The sequence below is a fragment of the Symphalangus syndactylus genome, chromosome 1, assembly GCF_028878055.3.
Source record: "Symphalangus syndactylus isolate Jambi chromosome 1, NHGRI_mSymSyn1-v2.1_pri, whole genome shotgun sequence".
In the NCBI taxonomy this organism is placed as follows: Eukaryota; Metazoa; Chordata; class Mammalia; order Primates; family Hylobatidae; genus Symphalangus; species Symphalangus syndactylus.
In genome coordinates this window covers 52,660,060-52,677,889 of record NC_072423.2, presented here as the reverse complement: position 1 = coordinate 52,677,889, position 17,830 = coordinate 52,660,060, and the positions used below count along the sequence as shown (strand labels likewise).

At 35.1% G+C, this 17,830-nt stretch overlaps 1 protein-coding gene across 14 annotated transcripts in view; it reads right to left on the bottom strand.

Annotated features, from left to right (window-relative positions):
- NOL4 (nucleolar protein 4) overlaps positions 1–17,830 on the bottom strand; it is a 380,020-nt gene that overhangs the window by 152,092 nt on the left and 210,098 nt on the right. For 12 of the 14 annotated variants that reach the window (XM_055234844.2, XM_055234854.2, XM_055234872.2 and 9 more), the window contains one exon: positions 13,439–13,722. In XM_055234844.2, the coding sequence (XP_055090819.1) occupies positions 13,439–13,722 (284 nt within the window). Of the gene's footprint in view, positions 1–13,438; positions 13,723–17,563; positions 17,721–17,830 lie in introns of those variants that run through there. The other 2 variants (XM_055234962.2, XM_055234971.2) reach the window with 1 other exon arrangement.

Here is a 17,830-nt window from a genome sequence, read left to right as displayed (position 1 = left end):
AATTTTATGTGTAAACTTGATTGGGCTAAGAGATGCCCAGATAGCTGGTAAAACATTACTTCTGAGAGTGTCTGCAAGGGTGTTTCTGGAAGAGATCAGCATTTCAACTGGTAAACAGAGTAAAAAAGCTCACTCTCACCAGTGTGGCTGGGCATTAACCAATTTGCTGAGTACCCAATCTACTAGCAGCAGACACCAATACTGAGGCCTAGATATGGCGTTGTCCCCTGGGGTAACCAGCCAACTATTTGGTGACAGACTGATTCAACTGGACTGCTTCCATCATGGAAGGAACAATGTTTTGTCTTTACTGGAAAAGACACTCTAGATATGAATTTTCCCTTCTTGCACACAACACTTCTGCCAAAGCTACCATCCATGAACTTACAGAATGCATTATCTACCTGGGATTTCATATAGCATTGCTTCTAATCAAGGGACTCAATTTACAGCAAAAGAATTGTGGCAATAGGCCTATCCTGATAGAATTCATTGGTCTTACTATGTTCCCTACCATCCTGAAACAGCTGATTAATAGAATGGTGGGATGGTCTTTGGAAGACTCAGTTACAGTGCCAGCTAGGTGTGAATACCTTGAAGGGCTGGGGCAAGGTTCTTCAAAGGCTACATGTGCTTCAAATCAGCAATTAATGTATGATGCTGTGTCTTTGATAGCCAGGATTCATAAGTCCAGGAATCAAGGAGTAAAAATGGGAGTGGTATCACTCATTATTACCACTAGTGACAGACTAGAAACAAGTTTTGCTTCCTGTTCCCATGACTTTATGCTCTGCTGGCCTACAGGTCTTAGTTCCAGGGAGATAAATGCTTCCACCAGGAGACACAACGATTCTGTTAAGCTGGAAGTCAAAACTGCCACTCAGCCACTTTGAGCCTCTCACGCCTCTGAATCAATAGGGTAAGAAGGGAGTTGCTGTGCTGGCTGGGGTAATTGGTCCAGGCTACCACAAAGAAATTTGAGTACTACTCCACAGTGGTGATGAGGAAGAGTATGTTCGGAATACAGGAGATCCATTAGGGCATTGCTTAGTGTTACCAGGCCCTGTGATATAAGGTCAATTAAAAATCACAATAACCCAATCCAAACAAGGCTACTAATAACCCATACTCTTCAAAAAGAAAGACTGGGCTTAATCTGAAGTTAAGAACCATGACTAGCTGAGGTGCTTCTTGAAGGAAAATGGAATACAGAATGGGTAATAGAAGAAGGTATAAATGCCAGCTATCAAGACAAGACTAGATACTGAATATAGGAAAATAATTATCCGGAGTGTTTCCTCCCTATTTTGTTATGAACATGCTTATATGTATATATTCATATATTAAGCAAATATCTTTGTTTTCTTTCCTATCTTATTCCCTTCACAAATAACAAAAGATGTATTGACTTTATATTAGGGTATTTAAGTACCGTTAATTTTACATCATCGTATTTAAGCAACTGCATATCAGAAGAATAAACATCACTCATAGATTTTACCTCCTCTTCTGGGTAAGGCATTAGTTTGTTTTCTGTTACATGTAGTATAGTTGTATCATGTCAGGCAGAATTATCTCCTTGTTATTGTCTTTATTTAGAGATTCAGTATGGTTTAAGAAGATGCATATGGGTGCCAAGTTAATAAGTGGGGGACTTGTGATGGCTAATTTTCTGAGTCAACTAGACTGTGCTATAGAGTGTTGAGATAGCTTGTGAATATTATTTCTGGGTGTGTCTGTGAAGATGTTTCTGGAAGAGATTAGCATTTGAATTGGTAAACTGGGCAAAGAAGAATGTCACCTTCACCAATGTGAGTGGGCATCATCCAATCTGTTGAGGGCCCAAATAAAAGAAAGAAGTGGAGAAAGGGCAAGTCCACTCCATTTTTGAGCTGCAACATTCATCTTCTCTTGCCCTCAGATGTTGGCATTCTTGGGTCTGTGGTCTTCTAATTCAGACTGGGACTTACACCGTTGGCTCCCACAGTTATCAGGCCTTCAGGCTTACACTGGACCTATACCAGGGCTTTCCTGGGCCTCCAGCTGGCTGACAGCAGATCATCGAATTTCTTAGCCTCCACAGTTGTGTGAGCCAATCCTTCATAATATATCACTTTCTATCTATCTATCTATCTATCTATCTATCTATCTATCTATCTATCATCTATCTATCTATCATCTATCTATCATCTATCTATCTATCTATCTATCTATCTATCTATCTATCTATCTATCCTATTGGTTCTATTTGTCCAGAGAATCCTGAATAATACAGAAGACTAACACCCATGATAATATCTTGGTTAATGAAGAATGTAAAAATAAATATTACAGGTTAATTTTGACTTTAAAATATTTGTCTCATACATGAAAATGTAATTGATAAAAAATATTTAATTATTTTACATGAAGTATGCACACTGTGATTTGAGAATCGCAATGCAAAGCTCATAAGGCCCCAAATATCTCCGTTATAAGCCCGCCATGATGCAATCCTCCTTAATCACCATAATGGAAATTTATTTCATTTGATTCACTGTTTTTGGTGAAATATTCAAAAGAGAATATATGCATCAGAGAGGTAAAACTGCTTACACATTGCCTGAAAGAGAAAAGACTCTATTCCAAATTAAGGCTAAAGTCAGCTGCATAGTGGGGAGTTCAGGGAAGCCAAATGGCAATGAGAAGAAATTACCAGAATGAAAAAGTGTATGGGATAAGATCAATGCAACATATTCCCATGTCACTGCATTTTGTTTAACAAACATTTGACAGGAAGCAAGCTTCACGCATGTAAATCACTTTAGTGTGCGACCTGACAACCCAACACCCTGCCATCTTGCCCTCATTCCTCATGGATCTTCCCCTCTAGAAGTTCAGAAAATATTTTTTTTTTCCTAGCTGAGGTAGTGATCAGGAGAGGTGGTATGAAGGAAGTAACAATTTAATTGGATAGATTCCAATGGGGTCAGGAAAGATATTAACGAGCAGAGATAAGACATCCTAGAATCTATTTTATGAGTGCATGTTGCTCACAGAAACAGGATCAAGAATGCCTATAAAATGCCTCTGGGAATGTGTATATTCCAGATTCCTGGATAATATGTGTAACTAAAAGGAAATAAGGAAGAAGGGACAAAAGAAGAAAAGAAAACTAGTATTTACTAGCTTAAATAAATCAATGTTCTTCTTCAAGTTGCCAATCTCAGTAAGAATTTTTTAGGCTATTAAAAACAGGTATTAAACTTCCAAATGAATATTAATGAATGGAAGACATTTTTGCAAGATTCAGCTAAACCCTAAATTCTGGAGCCAATAACAACCACTGCACCAACTTCATTTATTGTAAAAAATGCACACTGTCTTATTTAATCTTGATAATTGCCTATAGGTTAAGAATTATTATCACCATTTTATTGATGAACTGTCCAGGCTCAAAAGATAGAGACTTGTTCAAAGTCACAGAGCTGATAAGTGTGCTTCCTGATCAGGAAATAATTATGAACCACAAACTAGTAGCTGGGGGTCTCAGCATCAGGTCAAGTTTGCAGCTACTCATTCTCAACGCCTACACCATGATTGTTTTAACATCATAGTGGTTAAAAGGTGGGTTAAATTATATGTAGTTTAAATACAAATTTTAGAAATTCTTAGTATAATCATATATACAATTTCTTTGAATCTTGGTTTTCCAATCTGTAAAAATGAGAAAACTAACAGAGCCTAATTCCATTGGATCACAGTGAGAATTACATAAGTTAGTTATTAGAATAATCCTGGCACATAGTATACGAGTACTCAATATACGCTTTCATTTTTCCCTGGGACTGAGTTTATGACTTAGCTATTTTTTTTAACCTTGTCATCTGAGTTATCCTCTTGACCCCAGCTAACCCTAAGATCGCCATTTTAAAAGTATTAAAAAGCATACCATATTTTCGTACCTATTAGCCATCTACACTTCGCCCCTCTCCCTATTACTCTTCTCACACTCTGGTAACCATCATTCTACACTATATCTCCATGATTTCAAATGTTTTTAATTTTTGGCTTCCACACATGAGTAAAAACATGCAAAATTTGTCTTTATGTGCTTGTCTTATTTCACTTAACACGTCCTTCAGTTCCATCCATGTTGTTACAAATGACAGGATTTCGTTATTTTTACGGCTGAATAATATTCCATTGTGTATATGTAAAACATTTTTAATCCATTAATCCATTGATAGACACTTAGGTTGATTCCAAATCTTAGCAATGTGAATAGTGCTGCAATAAACATGGGTGTACAGCTAGCTCTTTGATATACCAATTTCCTTTACAAATATACCTATAACATACAATTTATACAAATACAATTTATAACTAACCAGATTATTTATAAATGCATGGCAGTGGGGTTGCTGAATTATATGCTAGTTCTATTTTTAGATTTTTGAGCAACCTCCATACTGTTCTCCATAGTGGTTTTATTAATTTACTTTCCCACCAATAGTATATGAGGGTTCTCTTTTCTCCATATCCTTGCCAGTATTCATTAACGCCTGTCTGTTGGAGAAAAGCCATTTTAACTGGGGTGAGATCACATCTCATAGTAGTTTTGATTTGCATTTCTTTGATGATTAATGAGGTTGAGCATTTTTTCATATACCTGTTAGCCATTTGTATGTCTTCATTTGGGAGATGTCTATTCAGACCTTTTGCCTATTGTTTAAATTGTATTATTATATTTTTTTCTATCAGATTCTTTGAGGTTCTTGTATATTTTGGTTATTAATCTCTTGTCAGATGGGTTGTTTGCAAAAAATATAGTTAGAAGAATGAATAAGATATAGTACCTTATAGCACAACAGTGTGGCTACAGTCAACAATAATTTATTGCATATTTTAAAATAACTAAGATAGTGAAATTGGAATGTTACTAATAGAAATAAATGATAAATGTTTGAGGTGATGGAAACTCCAATTACACTGACGTGATTATTACACATTGTATGCATGTATGAGATCATCACATATACCTCATGAATATGTATGCCTATTACATACCCATAATTAAAATTTTTAAACAAAAAATAAAATAAATAGTAATAAGAAGGCTACAGATAATTGCTTTATGGTGCATAATGTAAGGCTCATCTAATAATGAAAATGTAAGCTAGCATATTGAAACAAATTAGAATTTATAACTCTATGAGTCTAGTATTAATTTTTCTTCTTTTATTCTTTCTCCAAATTTGGGTCAATATTGAATATTTTAAGGAGTCCTGGTAATAGCAATTATCTTGAGACATATATAAATCACTTCTGAGTATTTAAAATATAGTTCTTTCTCTTAGAGATTCTCCACTATTCTCAAGGCATCTACAGACTGGAATGATATTTTTAAGCATTTGACCTTATTCTTAACGATAGAACTCAAATGGAAAAAGAAAAGCACACACACACATAAGCAAAAAACAAAAAACAGAAAGCCCATAAACAAATAAACAAAAATTAAACACAAAAACAAAATAGACAACTTCTTTTTGAGGTATTGATGAACCATCAAATAAAGATAAGGATAGCGATGGGTCAATTTTCTTTGTTTTGAATTTTGGTCAAAAATTCAATCTATAACGAACCAGATTATTTATGAATACATGGCATCAGTGGCTGGAGGGCTAGTTAAGATTTTGTACTGACTCATATGAACTATTACATGTCTAAAAAGGAACTCAAAATGCACATTTCACCGAATGTGCAGATTTAAAATCAACTTCACCTTGCACTTTTCAAGGCATGAATTATAGAAGCCCCTCACCTTCTTCATTTTCCTAAGATATAAAATGTGAAATGAACCAACATGGACTGGAACATGCATAGTAGGCATAGGCACTTGTAATTAATGGCCCTGTCCTTCATCTTCCTGCAATAACATGTAGAGAATATGAGGATATGCAATGGCAAACATGGTAGCATAATGATTCAAAAGGACACTGATTTGGGTGTTAGGTCATTTGGGTGGGTCCCAATTTCCTCGTCTGTAAAATGAAGTGGTTCCTGATTTTAAAATTGTATTATTCTATAATATAGTTGATTTTACAATCCCTAGTAATGTGGGTATTTATTCATAAAAGCATTGTAGACATTTAAATTTAGATTACAATATGACATATACTACAAAGGTATTAACCTTATTATATCCTTCTTATCATTTTATTTTTAAAAATCTACTAAGAATATAAGAAAAAAATGTATCCAGTAATGAGCAGAACTGAAGAATATGTGATCTTTAAGTATGGAATATACTATTTATATGTGTGTGTGTTTATATGCAAAATACATAGGTTTATATATGTATATAATATGAAGATGCTATTTAAAATTGGTATTTAATAAAATATAAGCTCAAAATTTACCCTAGAGCTGTTAAAAGAACCACTCTCATTCAATTACGCATTCATTTACATTTATAAACCAAAGCAATAAATGGATACTTTGAAGAAATGCTTAACGATAGAGGCATCTGTTACATTCTTTTCATGGTATAAAGTAACTAAAACATCAAAAGCAAAACTAATATTTCAAATAAGAAAATAAGAAATGCCACTGCAAGTATTTGCTATTTATCAAAAAGCTATCCACTGATTGTATTAGATACTTCCTTTCTGTATAGCTTGCCTGTCATAGTCACCACGTGATCCAGAGAGATGACTGGTCTCACACAGCATGAGCAGGTGTGGGTGTAGCGAAAATTACATGGGCTGCAGAGGCAGGTGACCTGGGTTAAATACCAGGCTTTATCACTTATCTGACTGTATTAATAACGTCACTGGAATTACTTAAATGGCACTAGAGTTTAATTCCTTTTGTTTAAATAAAGCTAATAACTGTATTTGCTCTTCTTACATTGCGTTGCTTTGAGTTATGAATAAGAAAGCATTATACAATATTCATCATTACTACAGTTGATATAGTATCCCAATATCAAAACTGATATATCCTTTATCCTGCGGCTAAAGTTTCTTTTATACTCTCCACCACCTATCTAATCAAACACCCAATTCTGTCCATTTAACTTTCTATATATTTCTTAAATTTATGCCCTCCTCTCCATCCCAACTACCACCTAACTAAGGCAAGTCTTATTCTCTGTTAGCAGACTTCTCCCTTCTTATGCCACCTAAAGTCATCTTGTAAAACAGATACCAGAATTTTTCCTACGCCAAAACACAATCTGACCACACTATTTTCCAAACTATACCCTAAGTGATTCCTTGTCAACTAAAGAGTAAAATCCAAGCTTCAAAAGGATATTCAAAACCTTCCCTAGTCTGACACGCTAGTCTCCAAACTTAAATCATCACCTTCCATCCTCTGCATTTCTAGTCCTTACCTCTGTGCTCTGTTCATCAATGTTCCTCTGTTTGGAATTCCCTATTCCCTATTGCTAAGTGGCCATCTCCTATTTAACCAATGAGAATTAACTCAGGAACCTTCCAAGGCATAGTTAGTAAGCCTAGAGGAGACTGTCACACACAAATCAATTTCTGTATTATAATACACTCATTTATATGTCTGCTTTTTCTGGCCAAAATGTGAATTCTTAATGACAGAGACTTTTTTTTTTTCCTTTGTCCTTCTAGCACTCAGGAGAGTGTCTCACACATATTAAGCACATTTACTATTGTTGTTTCTACCCTGAATAAGAATACATATTGTTGCTTCTACCCTAAACAACACCTGGGCCAAATAAGCTTATAACACCTAAAAGCCAGACATTAAAAATCATTACATTGAACCAGTAATGAGCATGAATATCCATATAACAAAGACAAAGATAATATTACAGAAGTCAATCCATCGCTCTTAGTTTGTAAAAGACAATTTCTTTTTTTTAAAGAGATATTTTGAAACGTGCTGCTTCCATTAATCATATTTAAATGAAATTAAATATAGCAAATATTAATGTTAGTTACCATTAATATTTTATAAACTAACTGAATGGTAGTATCAGTTTTGGTAAAAATTAAAGATTAATTGAAAAAAGTTACATGAAACACACTGGACAAAATAAAATACTACTAAGTAAAGTGAAGATTTAGGGGTCTTGGGAACTGAGCTAAAACCCAGATATGCAGTTACCACAGTTGCACATAAACTGTTCAACAATAATCACTTGCCCACCGCAGTCCTTATTAGAAACATTATTCTTTTGGGAAATTGCTTCAGAATATCTAACCATATAAAGTAAAATGCAGCTGGGTTACAAATACTAAAAGATAAATAGAAAACAAAAATTAAAAAGTCAATAATACAGTGTTTTTAAGTATTCACTGCCATTAGAATTCTAGCTGTCATTCTATTCTCATTGATTAATAATGTAAAACATCTATACCTAGATTGGTGTTTGATTGGCCTTTCATTTTCTATATAGCTAATCCCTTAACACTTCCTCATGGGTCTCATTTTCCAAGCTCTTTATCATCATTTCAACTCTTTTTGGAGCTCTAATGTTATTAGTTGTCCTTTTAAAACGCGGCCATCAGCAAGTAGAAAATAAATATCACCTAACTTCATTCAGTGCAATACATTTAGTCCTTAGATTAGTTAATGTGATTCTCTGCTAGTCTAGTGAGTGAATTTGCATAATAATAAGTAATCAGTAAATGGCATAGTCCAACTCAACTATTCGTTTTAAGCACTTCTATTCACTGTTCAATTTTTCAATGCTTTATAATCTTTTTTGTTTGATTTTATTCACAATAAAATTGTGAAACAGGTCAACATTAAACTCACTGGAATCTAAGCTTTTCACATATTCTATATAATTAAGCTTTTATAGCCCTCCAAGGAAGAAGAAATGTATAGTAGTGTCACTTCAAAAGGTCACACAGAAGTGATGGAACAATCCTGAGGACTACAAAAGATTGCACAGATTGAACAGAACTTTATTATGAAGTTCACTTCATAGCCTTGGGGTAAAGCAAGTATTGATCCAGATGCGGGAACCCTAGAGCACTCTACATTTGGATTAAGATTGCAGGAAGAATCTCTAAAGCGTAATTCCAGACACAGTCTCCTTCGCAATTAAAATGATTCCGCTTTCCTATCTCAGCTTCTATAACTGTCTTCAATCAAATTTCCCACTAATTCTGTTAGTGTTTCTTCTGCCACGTGATTTGAATCCACCTCTGAGCACTAACTCTCCTAATCAATGTTCAGGTTCAGGCCTATGTCACTTCATCTAAGGATCGCTTAGTTTAGTAATTTATATCAATACCGAAATGCTCTACATTTTGGCTTCTAAAATATCCCCTTCTTATCTAGTTGCTTTCATTTTCTCCTTGGGTACATGTTTCTCCACAAATTCCTTTTATATCACTTGTTCCTAATGGATTGATATTCTGCGAGATGACGTATTTCAACTCTCTCCTCATTCTATGCTTTCCCAGGGTGATCTTATCAACCACCACAGCTTCAAGCAGCACTTTTGTTCTGAAATCTTTAAAATGTCTCTCTCTCCATCCTGCACCTTTCTTCAGAGCTGACACATATCCCCCGAATGCCTATTAAATATGTCCAATGGACACTGCATGTGCACCGTGAACTACACGTCAAAACCTGCTTCTTCAAATGTTTCTCATTCTGAATCTTAGTAAATGGATTCGTCATCCACTTAGGCAACAAAGCCAAAAATCTTGGAGTCCTTCTAGAATGTTCCTCTATGCTTTGCTTTCCATATTCAATAAACCTTTGTATATTTCCTCAAAGTATTGAGAAACATCTATGGACGAGATAGTAAGCCAGGTGTGAGGCATACTGCAGTGGACAAGGTAAACATCATTCTTATATTCACAGAATGTTCACACTAATGGGATATAGAAAAGTAAATATGCTATTCATATTGCAGGCTATGTGAATGGCACTCCCAGGAGTTTGGCAATATATTAATACAACCTATGGAGGTTAGATAGGTAGTCCTGCAAAGACAATGTCAAAAGAACAAAAATAACATGTTCAGTAAGTTTTTGTACTATATCTCTGCTTTTCCTTCTCATTGTCAGTTATTTGATTCCAACTGTCAATATTTTCCTCCTGGATTGCCACAATAGCTCTCTAACCAGCATTCTCTTATTACTTTTTTCTAGTCCCTATCCTATTCATTCACCAAAACATTGCCAGAATAATTTTTATAAAATTCCAAGCTGACCACAAGCTTTCTAAAATTCTAAGCTGACCACTAAGCTCTTTGTATTAGACAATCTGAAGTCCTTAAAATGACCTACATTTATTGGTGGAGCTGCTTTATACTTCATCCTTTCACACATGTTCTCTGCTGCAGCCATGCTAAGCTCCTTGCAAATACCCATGCCAGGTATGCTCTCTCACGGCTCTGTGCCTTAAAACATGCTTACCCCCCTCCCATACATAATCAGAATAACTCCTACTTGCCATTCCACACTCACCTCTGGCATCAATCTCTCTTTAGAGTTTTCCTTAAGAATCATTATAGTCCCTCAGCACTCTTCCTCTGTTCTTTCATTTCACCCTCCTGACCATATGTCCCTCATATCACTTACAGAATCAGACTGTAACCACAAGTTTGTCCCCACTGCTAGACCATGAGCTTTTAAAGGGCAGGAATCTTGCTCTTCTTGTTTACATATTTTTGCTTCCTACAACAGTGACTTGCATATAGGAATCCTTTAGTAAATATTTGGAGAATAAATTAATTGGTGGCAACTAGTTTATCCTGCATAAGGATGTCATGTTCCTCCTCAATGCCATGAGGAAGTGATAAAATCATACTGAGGTCAGAATGGACAATGATTCCCTAGCCTGAGACCAAGTTATCTTCCCTATCTGCATTCCAGGCCCTTCACAGTGTCTAGCAAGAGACCCCTTCTGAAAGAAATAAAATGGTAATCTTATATTTCCTTCAAAGTTCAAGCCTCAGTTCCTCTAGGAAGCCTATTTTGACTATTACTTCAAATAGTATTTTCTTACTTAAACTCTTACTGTTTTAATACGAGAATAAGTATTGCCTGTGCTTGTTCTAAGAAACTTTTCTATGTATGTGTACCCTCTTTCTCAAAATTATGTATCAAGAACCTTGTCAATAAAGACTGTTATTTCTGAGTTGTCTCTGCTACCTACTCCACCACTGCAAGTATGCCAAGTATTTTTAATTGCATAAATTTAAGATGTATAACATGATGTTTTGTATACCTATCCATAGTGAAATGATTACTCCAGGTAAGCAACTTAACATAGCCATCACTTTCATGTGGTAAGAACATCTAAAATTTACTTTTAGCAAATTTTCAATAGATGATATGATATTATTAGCTCTAGTACTCCTGCCGTTTATATCTCTAGATGTATTTGTCCTTCGTAGGTGCTAAGTATTTACTATGTTCTTTTTGAAGAAAATAATAAAAATAATATCTCTTGATTCTTTTCCCAATGTGCTATCAAAACTTCTCTCACAAATTTAACTATTTTCTATCTTCATCTTATTTGATTTCTCAACATTGTCTATTGGAGCTGCCTACACTCTCCTTCAAAGGTGGACTTTGCTTAGCTTTCACACATTACACCCTTCTGATTTTTCTTCTGTGTCTTTGGCTATTCCTCAGTTGGCTATGGGAAGTATTCTTCATTTACTAAACCATAAAATATTAAGTGCATCAGGGGTATCTTCTTCTCTTCTAGGCTCATTTATCATCTTAACCCTCACGAGCAGCCCAAACCATCTGTGCTTCTCAACTCCATTGTAGTAGAGGTAGAAAAGTCACTTCATTCTGTCTAATATGTGCAAGAATATGTTTTAATAAGCATCGTTCCCAGAGTAATACTGAATAAGGGAATAAAAAAAAGAAGAGCAAACCATCGAATAATTTTAGAAAAAAATTTAATAGACACAAAGCATAGAAAGAACATTTCACGGCCGGGCGCGGTGGCTCACGCTTGTAATCCCAGCACTTTGGGAGGCCGAGGCGGGCGGATCACGAGGTCAGGAGATCGAGACCACGGTGAAACCCCGTCTCTACTAAAAAATACAAAAAATTAGCCGGGCGCGGTGGCGGGCGCCTGTAGTCCCAGCTACTCGGAGGCTGAGGCAGGAGAATGGCGTGAACCCGGGAGGCGGAACTTGCAGTGAGCCGAGATTGCGCCACTGCACTCCAGCCGGGCGACAGAGCGAGACTCTGTCTCAACAAAAAAAAAAAAAAAAAAAAAAAAAAAAGAACATTTCACGATTATTTAAACTTCATAAAGACAGGTTTACGTGGAGGGCAGGGAAACTTAGGAGTTATTTTGTTCTGTAAAATGTAACACAGTGCACAGTGAATCAGATCATGTTAGCAAATATAAAATCATTTGTGTTTATGTAATTTGGCTTTAAACCACTGAGGAGGATATTTGAACATTTGCCACAGCAAAAGTTGTAGCACCCTCCCTCAGGCAGGAGTGCTTAAGTGTCGGCTAATGTCTAGTGACTTGCTTAAAAGAGGATAAAACAACACGCCCCCAGGCAAGCAAGAAGATTTAAATAGAGCCAATTTAGGAAGCATAGTGCCTTAGCAAATTCAGAAATTAATCCAGATTAAGACATTTTGCTTTAAGGATCTATGTCAAAAAACAAGTTCTACAACTCTGACTTAGAGGTAAGGGCTGGGGAAGGCACTCAAAAGGTATATTCCATAAAATCCCTCATATGTTCCAAAGTACACCTTCAAAAATCATAGAGCAAAGTCACCAGCATGTGTTATCTCAAACTAGCAGAAGTTTAAGCTTAATTAAAAAAAGCCAGCTGGGAATGGGAGAGGGTTGTAATTTATTCTAATATTAATATAAAGAATCTAAACATTTAGATATGTCTGAAATGGTTTTGTCTTTTGTATGATATAATTTATGATAAATCATTTCTTAAAATAATTAATCCACAAACTGCATCCAGGACCCTCACACTTAACAGTTATTTAGTGTCCACAAAGAAGATTACTGATCAGAGTCCCCAAGTCTCCAAAGCAAACTGAAGAATTTAATTGAAACTTTATCTTTACGTACACCCATCCATCTAGGAGAAACTAGATAGTGATCCTTTTATAGTAAAAAATTGTGTACTGAGACTGAAACTGTCACATCTGAGCTCAACAAATTCCCAGAGAGATTCATACAAATAGATTATATACGTGAGAAACATTAACTCAAGTGATTCTCCGGATCTAAAAACACCCACAGCTTTGAGACACGATTCATTTTGCTATTACTCCTGAAATCATATGTTATAAACACACAATATGCTTGGTCATAAGTTTCTTGGTATCCTCTTATTGGATTTGTTTATAATATTTTTATTAACAATAATGTTTACCTCCTATATGCATAGGTATTTTTTGTGACCTTCATGACCAACTCAAAAATTCTGGAAATTGTAATGTGATCATACCTTGCTTCCATTTTCTCTCGCCTCTCGTTCCATCTTGAGGTCAGAAATTAGAAGATTCTTATATTTGTTTTTCCCATTACTGTTGTGATCATCTATTCTGTATTCCGAAGTTAGCTGCGCAGAGAGGGGACTGTCACTCAGGTTCAGTGGCTGTTCATCTTGCTCCAGCCCAGTTTTGCCATCACTGTTGGAGTCTCCCATCTCCCTGCTGTGTGTTCCCCCTGAAGCAATTGAACTGTGCCCCACAGTCTCATTGCCATTAAAGCTCTCTGCAGCAGAATCATCTGTTGGAAAGGAAAAGTTATATTTTGATTTTAATTAATATGCTATTCAGATTCTACTTCAACTAGCATTTATTGAGCTCCCATTATGTGAATGGCATTTTACATACAATATGTAATTCATCCTCAGCAACAAGCTTATAAAGCAGTTATTGTTATTTTTAATCTGATAGGCACATGATAAGGTTTGAATGTTTTGTCCTCACTAAATCTCACATTAAAATGTGACCTCCAATGTCCATAGTGGGGTCTAGTGGCAGGTGTTTGGGTCATGAGGGTGGATTTTTCATGAATGGCTTGGTGCCATCCCCATGGTAATGAGTGAGTTCTTGCTCTGGGAGTTCATAGGAGAGCTAGTTGTTTAAAAAAGCCTGGCACCTCTTCTCTCTCTCTCTTGCTCCCTCTCTCACCATGAGACAAACTGGCTCCCCTTCATCTTCCACCATGATTGTAAGCTTCCAGAAGCTTACACCAGGAGTAGATGCTGGCACTATGCTTCATGTACAGTCTTCAGGGCTGTAAGCCAAATAATAATTTTTTCTTTATGAATTACCCAGTCTCAGGTATTCCTTTATAGCAATGCAAATGGGCTAACACAGCACATTTAGGCACAATAAGTGAAATAAAATAATAAGAAGAATTGAGAGAACAGTTCAATCTCAAAGAAAAGAAACCAAAGATAATTAAATAACTACCAATTATTTTGCAAATAGTTTTTGTTTTTCCAGTGAGAATATCTAGATTTGGTAAAAATTATCTGATAAAAAGCATCATTTATCCTGCTGGTGGAATGTGCATCAGTATTAGCAGAATAAGTGTTTAATATGCATCTAAAGCATTAAAAGTCCTCATAAACTTTGTTCCAGTTATTACACTTCTGGGAGTTTAACACCTAAGAAGTTTAATCATTGTGTGTAGCTCTTTGTAGGTAAACATTTGTACTAGTGTTGTTCATAATAGCACAAAATTAGAAATGACCTAAATTACCACAAATAGACTATTTAAATAAATGTTGAAATTGTTAGAATATTATGTAGTTATTCAATATTCCATTTTAAGATATGGGGATGTGAGTCATGAAGTACTAAATACAAAAATCTAGCTACAAAAGAGTGTGTTTGTTATGATCCCAATTTTGTAAAAAGAAAACACATAGACAAAGATTACATGAAATAACATTCTATTTTTCTTAATTAATTTTATCTTATATGATAAAAATTTGCTACTGATTTTTAAAAATTATGATGGAAAAGGTACTAAATTGTTTCATTTATTTAAAAGCTATTAGTGAAATCATATAAATGTGGCTGAGCAAAAGAATTATTATTCAATACTTGTGATTTTTAATTTTCTGAATATTATCAAGTATGTTTTTTTGAGGGGTGTAATGAAATAGTTAATGTTTTCTAATCAATTACATTCATGGGAATTATATTCAAATTCTGAAAGAGTAATGTAACTCACATGTTCATTCATTTATTCACTAACATTTGTTAAGTGCTTACTCTGACGAATATGGGGTTAAGTATTTGGCCTGTAGAGACTCTGTCTTCAACAAGTTCACAGATAATTAAGAGAGACAGGAAAACAAACATGCTATTAAAATGCAGAACAAGAAGGCTGTGATCTAATACCAGGGATAAAGACATCATAGAAGGCTTCCTAAAGAAGGGGATATGAGTTGAATTCCAAAAGGTGAGTGAGCCTTAACCAGGTGGAGAAGTTGGGGAAGAGCATTCTCTATAGAGGGATTAGCACGTGCAAAGTCACAGAGGTCAGCATATGCTGGGCAAGTGAGAAGTAAGAGTAGTCTGGAGCACAAGAAAAGAGAATGAGAAAAGATAAACACAGAAAGAAAAAAAGAGAATACCAAGAAAAGCATTTTGTATATCAAAGATCTTGGATTTTATTCTGGGAGCAAATAACAGTTTTAATTTATTGTGGGAAGTGACATGGAAAAAGTTATATTTCAAATAGACTATTCGGACTCTGATGAGGAGAATGGTATGAAAGGGAAAATGGAAGTTGGGGAGACCAATTAAGAGATTTAGAAGTCATCTAAGTTGGCATATTTAAAAGCTCAAACTTCTGAAGCAGAGGCAGTGCAGAAAAAGAGGAGACAACTAGAAAAATTGTGAGAATAGAACTGGTACGACCAGTAGTAATGGAATAGGCAAGAGTCTAAGATGAAGCCAGATCTGTAGTAAAAAATTGAAAAACAGGCTGGGTGCGGTGGCTCATGTACTTTGGGAGGCCGAGGTGGGTGGATCACCTGAGGTCAGGAGTTTGAGACCAGCCTGGCCAACATGGTGAAACCCCTGTCTCTACTAAAAATACAAAAATTAGCCAGGCATGGTGGCATGTGCCTGTAATCTCAGCTACTCAGGAGGCTGAGGCAGGAGAATCGCTTGAACCTGGGAGGCAGAGGTTGTAGTGAGCTGAGATCATGCCATTGCACTCCAGCCTGGGCAACAAGAGCGAAACTGTATCTCAAAAAAATAAAATAAAATAAAATATATAAAAACAAAGCACATTAGGTTTAATTTGTAATGAAATAATATTTTTTCATTACAAATTACTCCTGGCCTGAATTATTATTTCACGCCTGGCCTGAAATAATATTTTTAAACAGCTTTCTAAGACTACCCTGTGAAAAATGTTAAAATATGTTCAAATGGCAAAATTCTATTAAATTACTCTTTTTATGTACCCATCAAAGAAAGAATTGATGTGGAAAGAAAAAATACATAGGAAAATTTAGGAAACTGGTCATAAATAATATGACATTTTTTATTACATGGTACTTTCCATAGGTATTAATCCAGGGATTCAAAATATTATTTTAACATGAAATGTCTAGGGTTTTTGAAATGCATAATTAAGGGGATGACTTATATAAGTAATTTAGATAAATGTGTGCATGTTCTTTTTATGCCAATTCAAATTCTTATGCTAAATTATGAAGATGATTTTTATTACTTTATTATTTCCCACAGAAGTCCAAAGAAGAGCACAATGAAAATATTCCACTCTAATTTTTAATTCATGAAAAAAAGTGATTTAACATTTGTGTTCTAGAATCCTTTAAAAAATATAGTAACATTTAATGTATGAAAGTTGTGTCAATACGTTATTAGGTTAAATAACCCTAAGTATATATTACATTTTAAAATAAAATCTACATTAGCATAAGACAAATCCAATATCTATCTTGGTTAAGAACTAAACATCCTACAACTGTTTCTTCAATCTGAAATCATTATGTATATCTAATAAGTGGTATATCATTCATTTATTTTTCAGGTAAGGTAAACATTATTATTTGTCAGGAAAGGCTTTAATAAGTGCCTTGTTTTTATTTCAATAAAAAATATAAACAATAAGGTAGAAAATATTTTTAGATGGAGTAGTTCACTCCAGATGTTACCAAGGTAACTAAATTCAACAGCGTTACATATTTCATTCCTGAGTAAATCAGTATGTTTTAAGAAAAACAAATACATGATTTATTCATTTGTATCAAATATACATACTCACATATTTTGTAATTTAAATGGTAAAAAACAATAATGTCTCACAACACTGCCCTATAAATCCAAATTTAAAACAAAGTTTTTGATGTCTTTATTTTAAAAATACCATATAGAACAGTGAGCAGATATTAAACTGAGGATAAATTAAGAATTTTCTATTGTTGAGTTTCATGTAATCATGTTAACCGTTTTTATTCTCTTTCCCTCTCTCCCTAAAAGATACTTTTTAAGAACTTAAAATCGCAGATCTCAGACTCCTATAACCAATTCACATCAGGTCATCACTTTAAAGGGGTAATCTGCTTCCTTACCCAACATAGTTTGCTCCATCCTGAGTAGCTGCTACACAGAGGGTGCAGTATTTAGATCTGTGGGTATGGCCTTCAGGTTCACTGGGCCAGGGCGGTGGTTCTTCTCTCAAGATTTCAGCCTGGGTACCATAGCATTTGAACCAAAGACTCTGTATATGAGTCCCAAGGAAAACAGCACCTGGAGCCTTGGAAAATAAGAGTGCCCAGGGTACCTAGCAACAGAGGAGAATGTGGAATGTGATGACAAGGAAGTGTGGAATCTAGTGA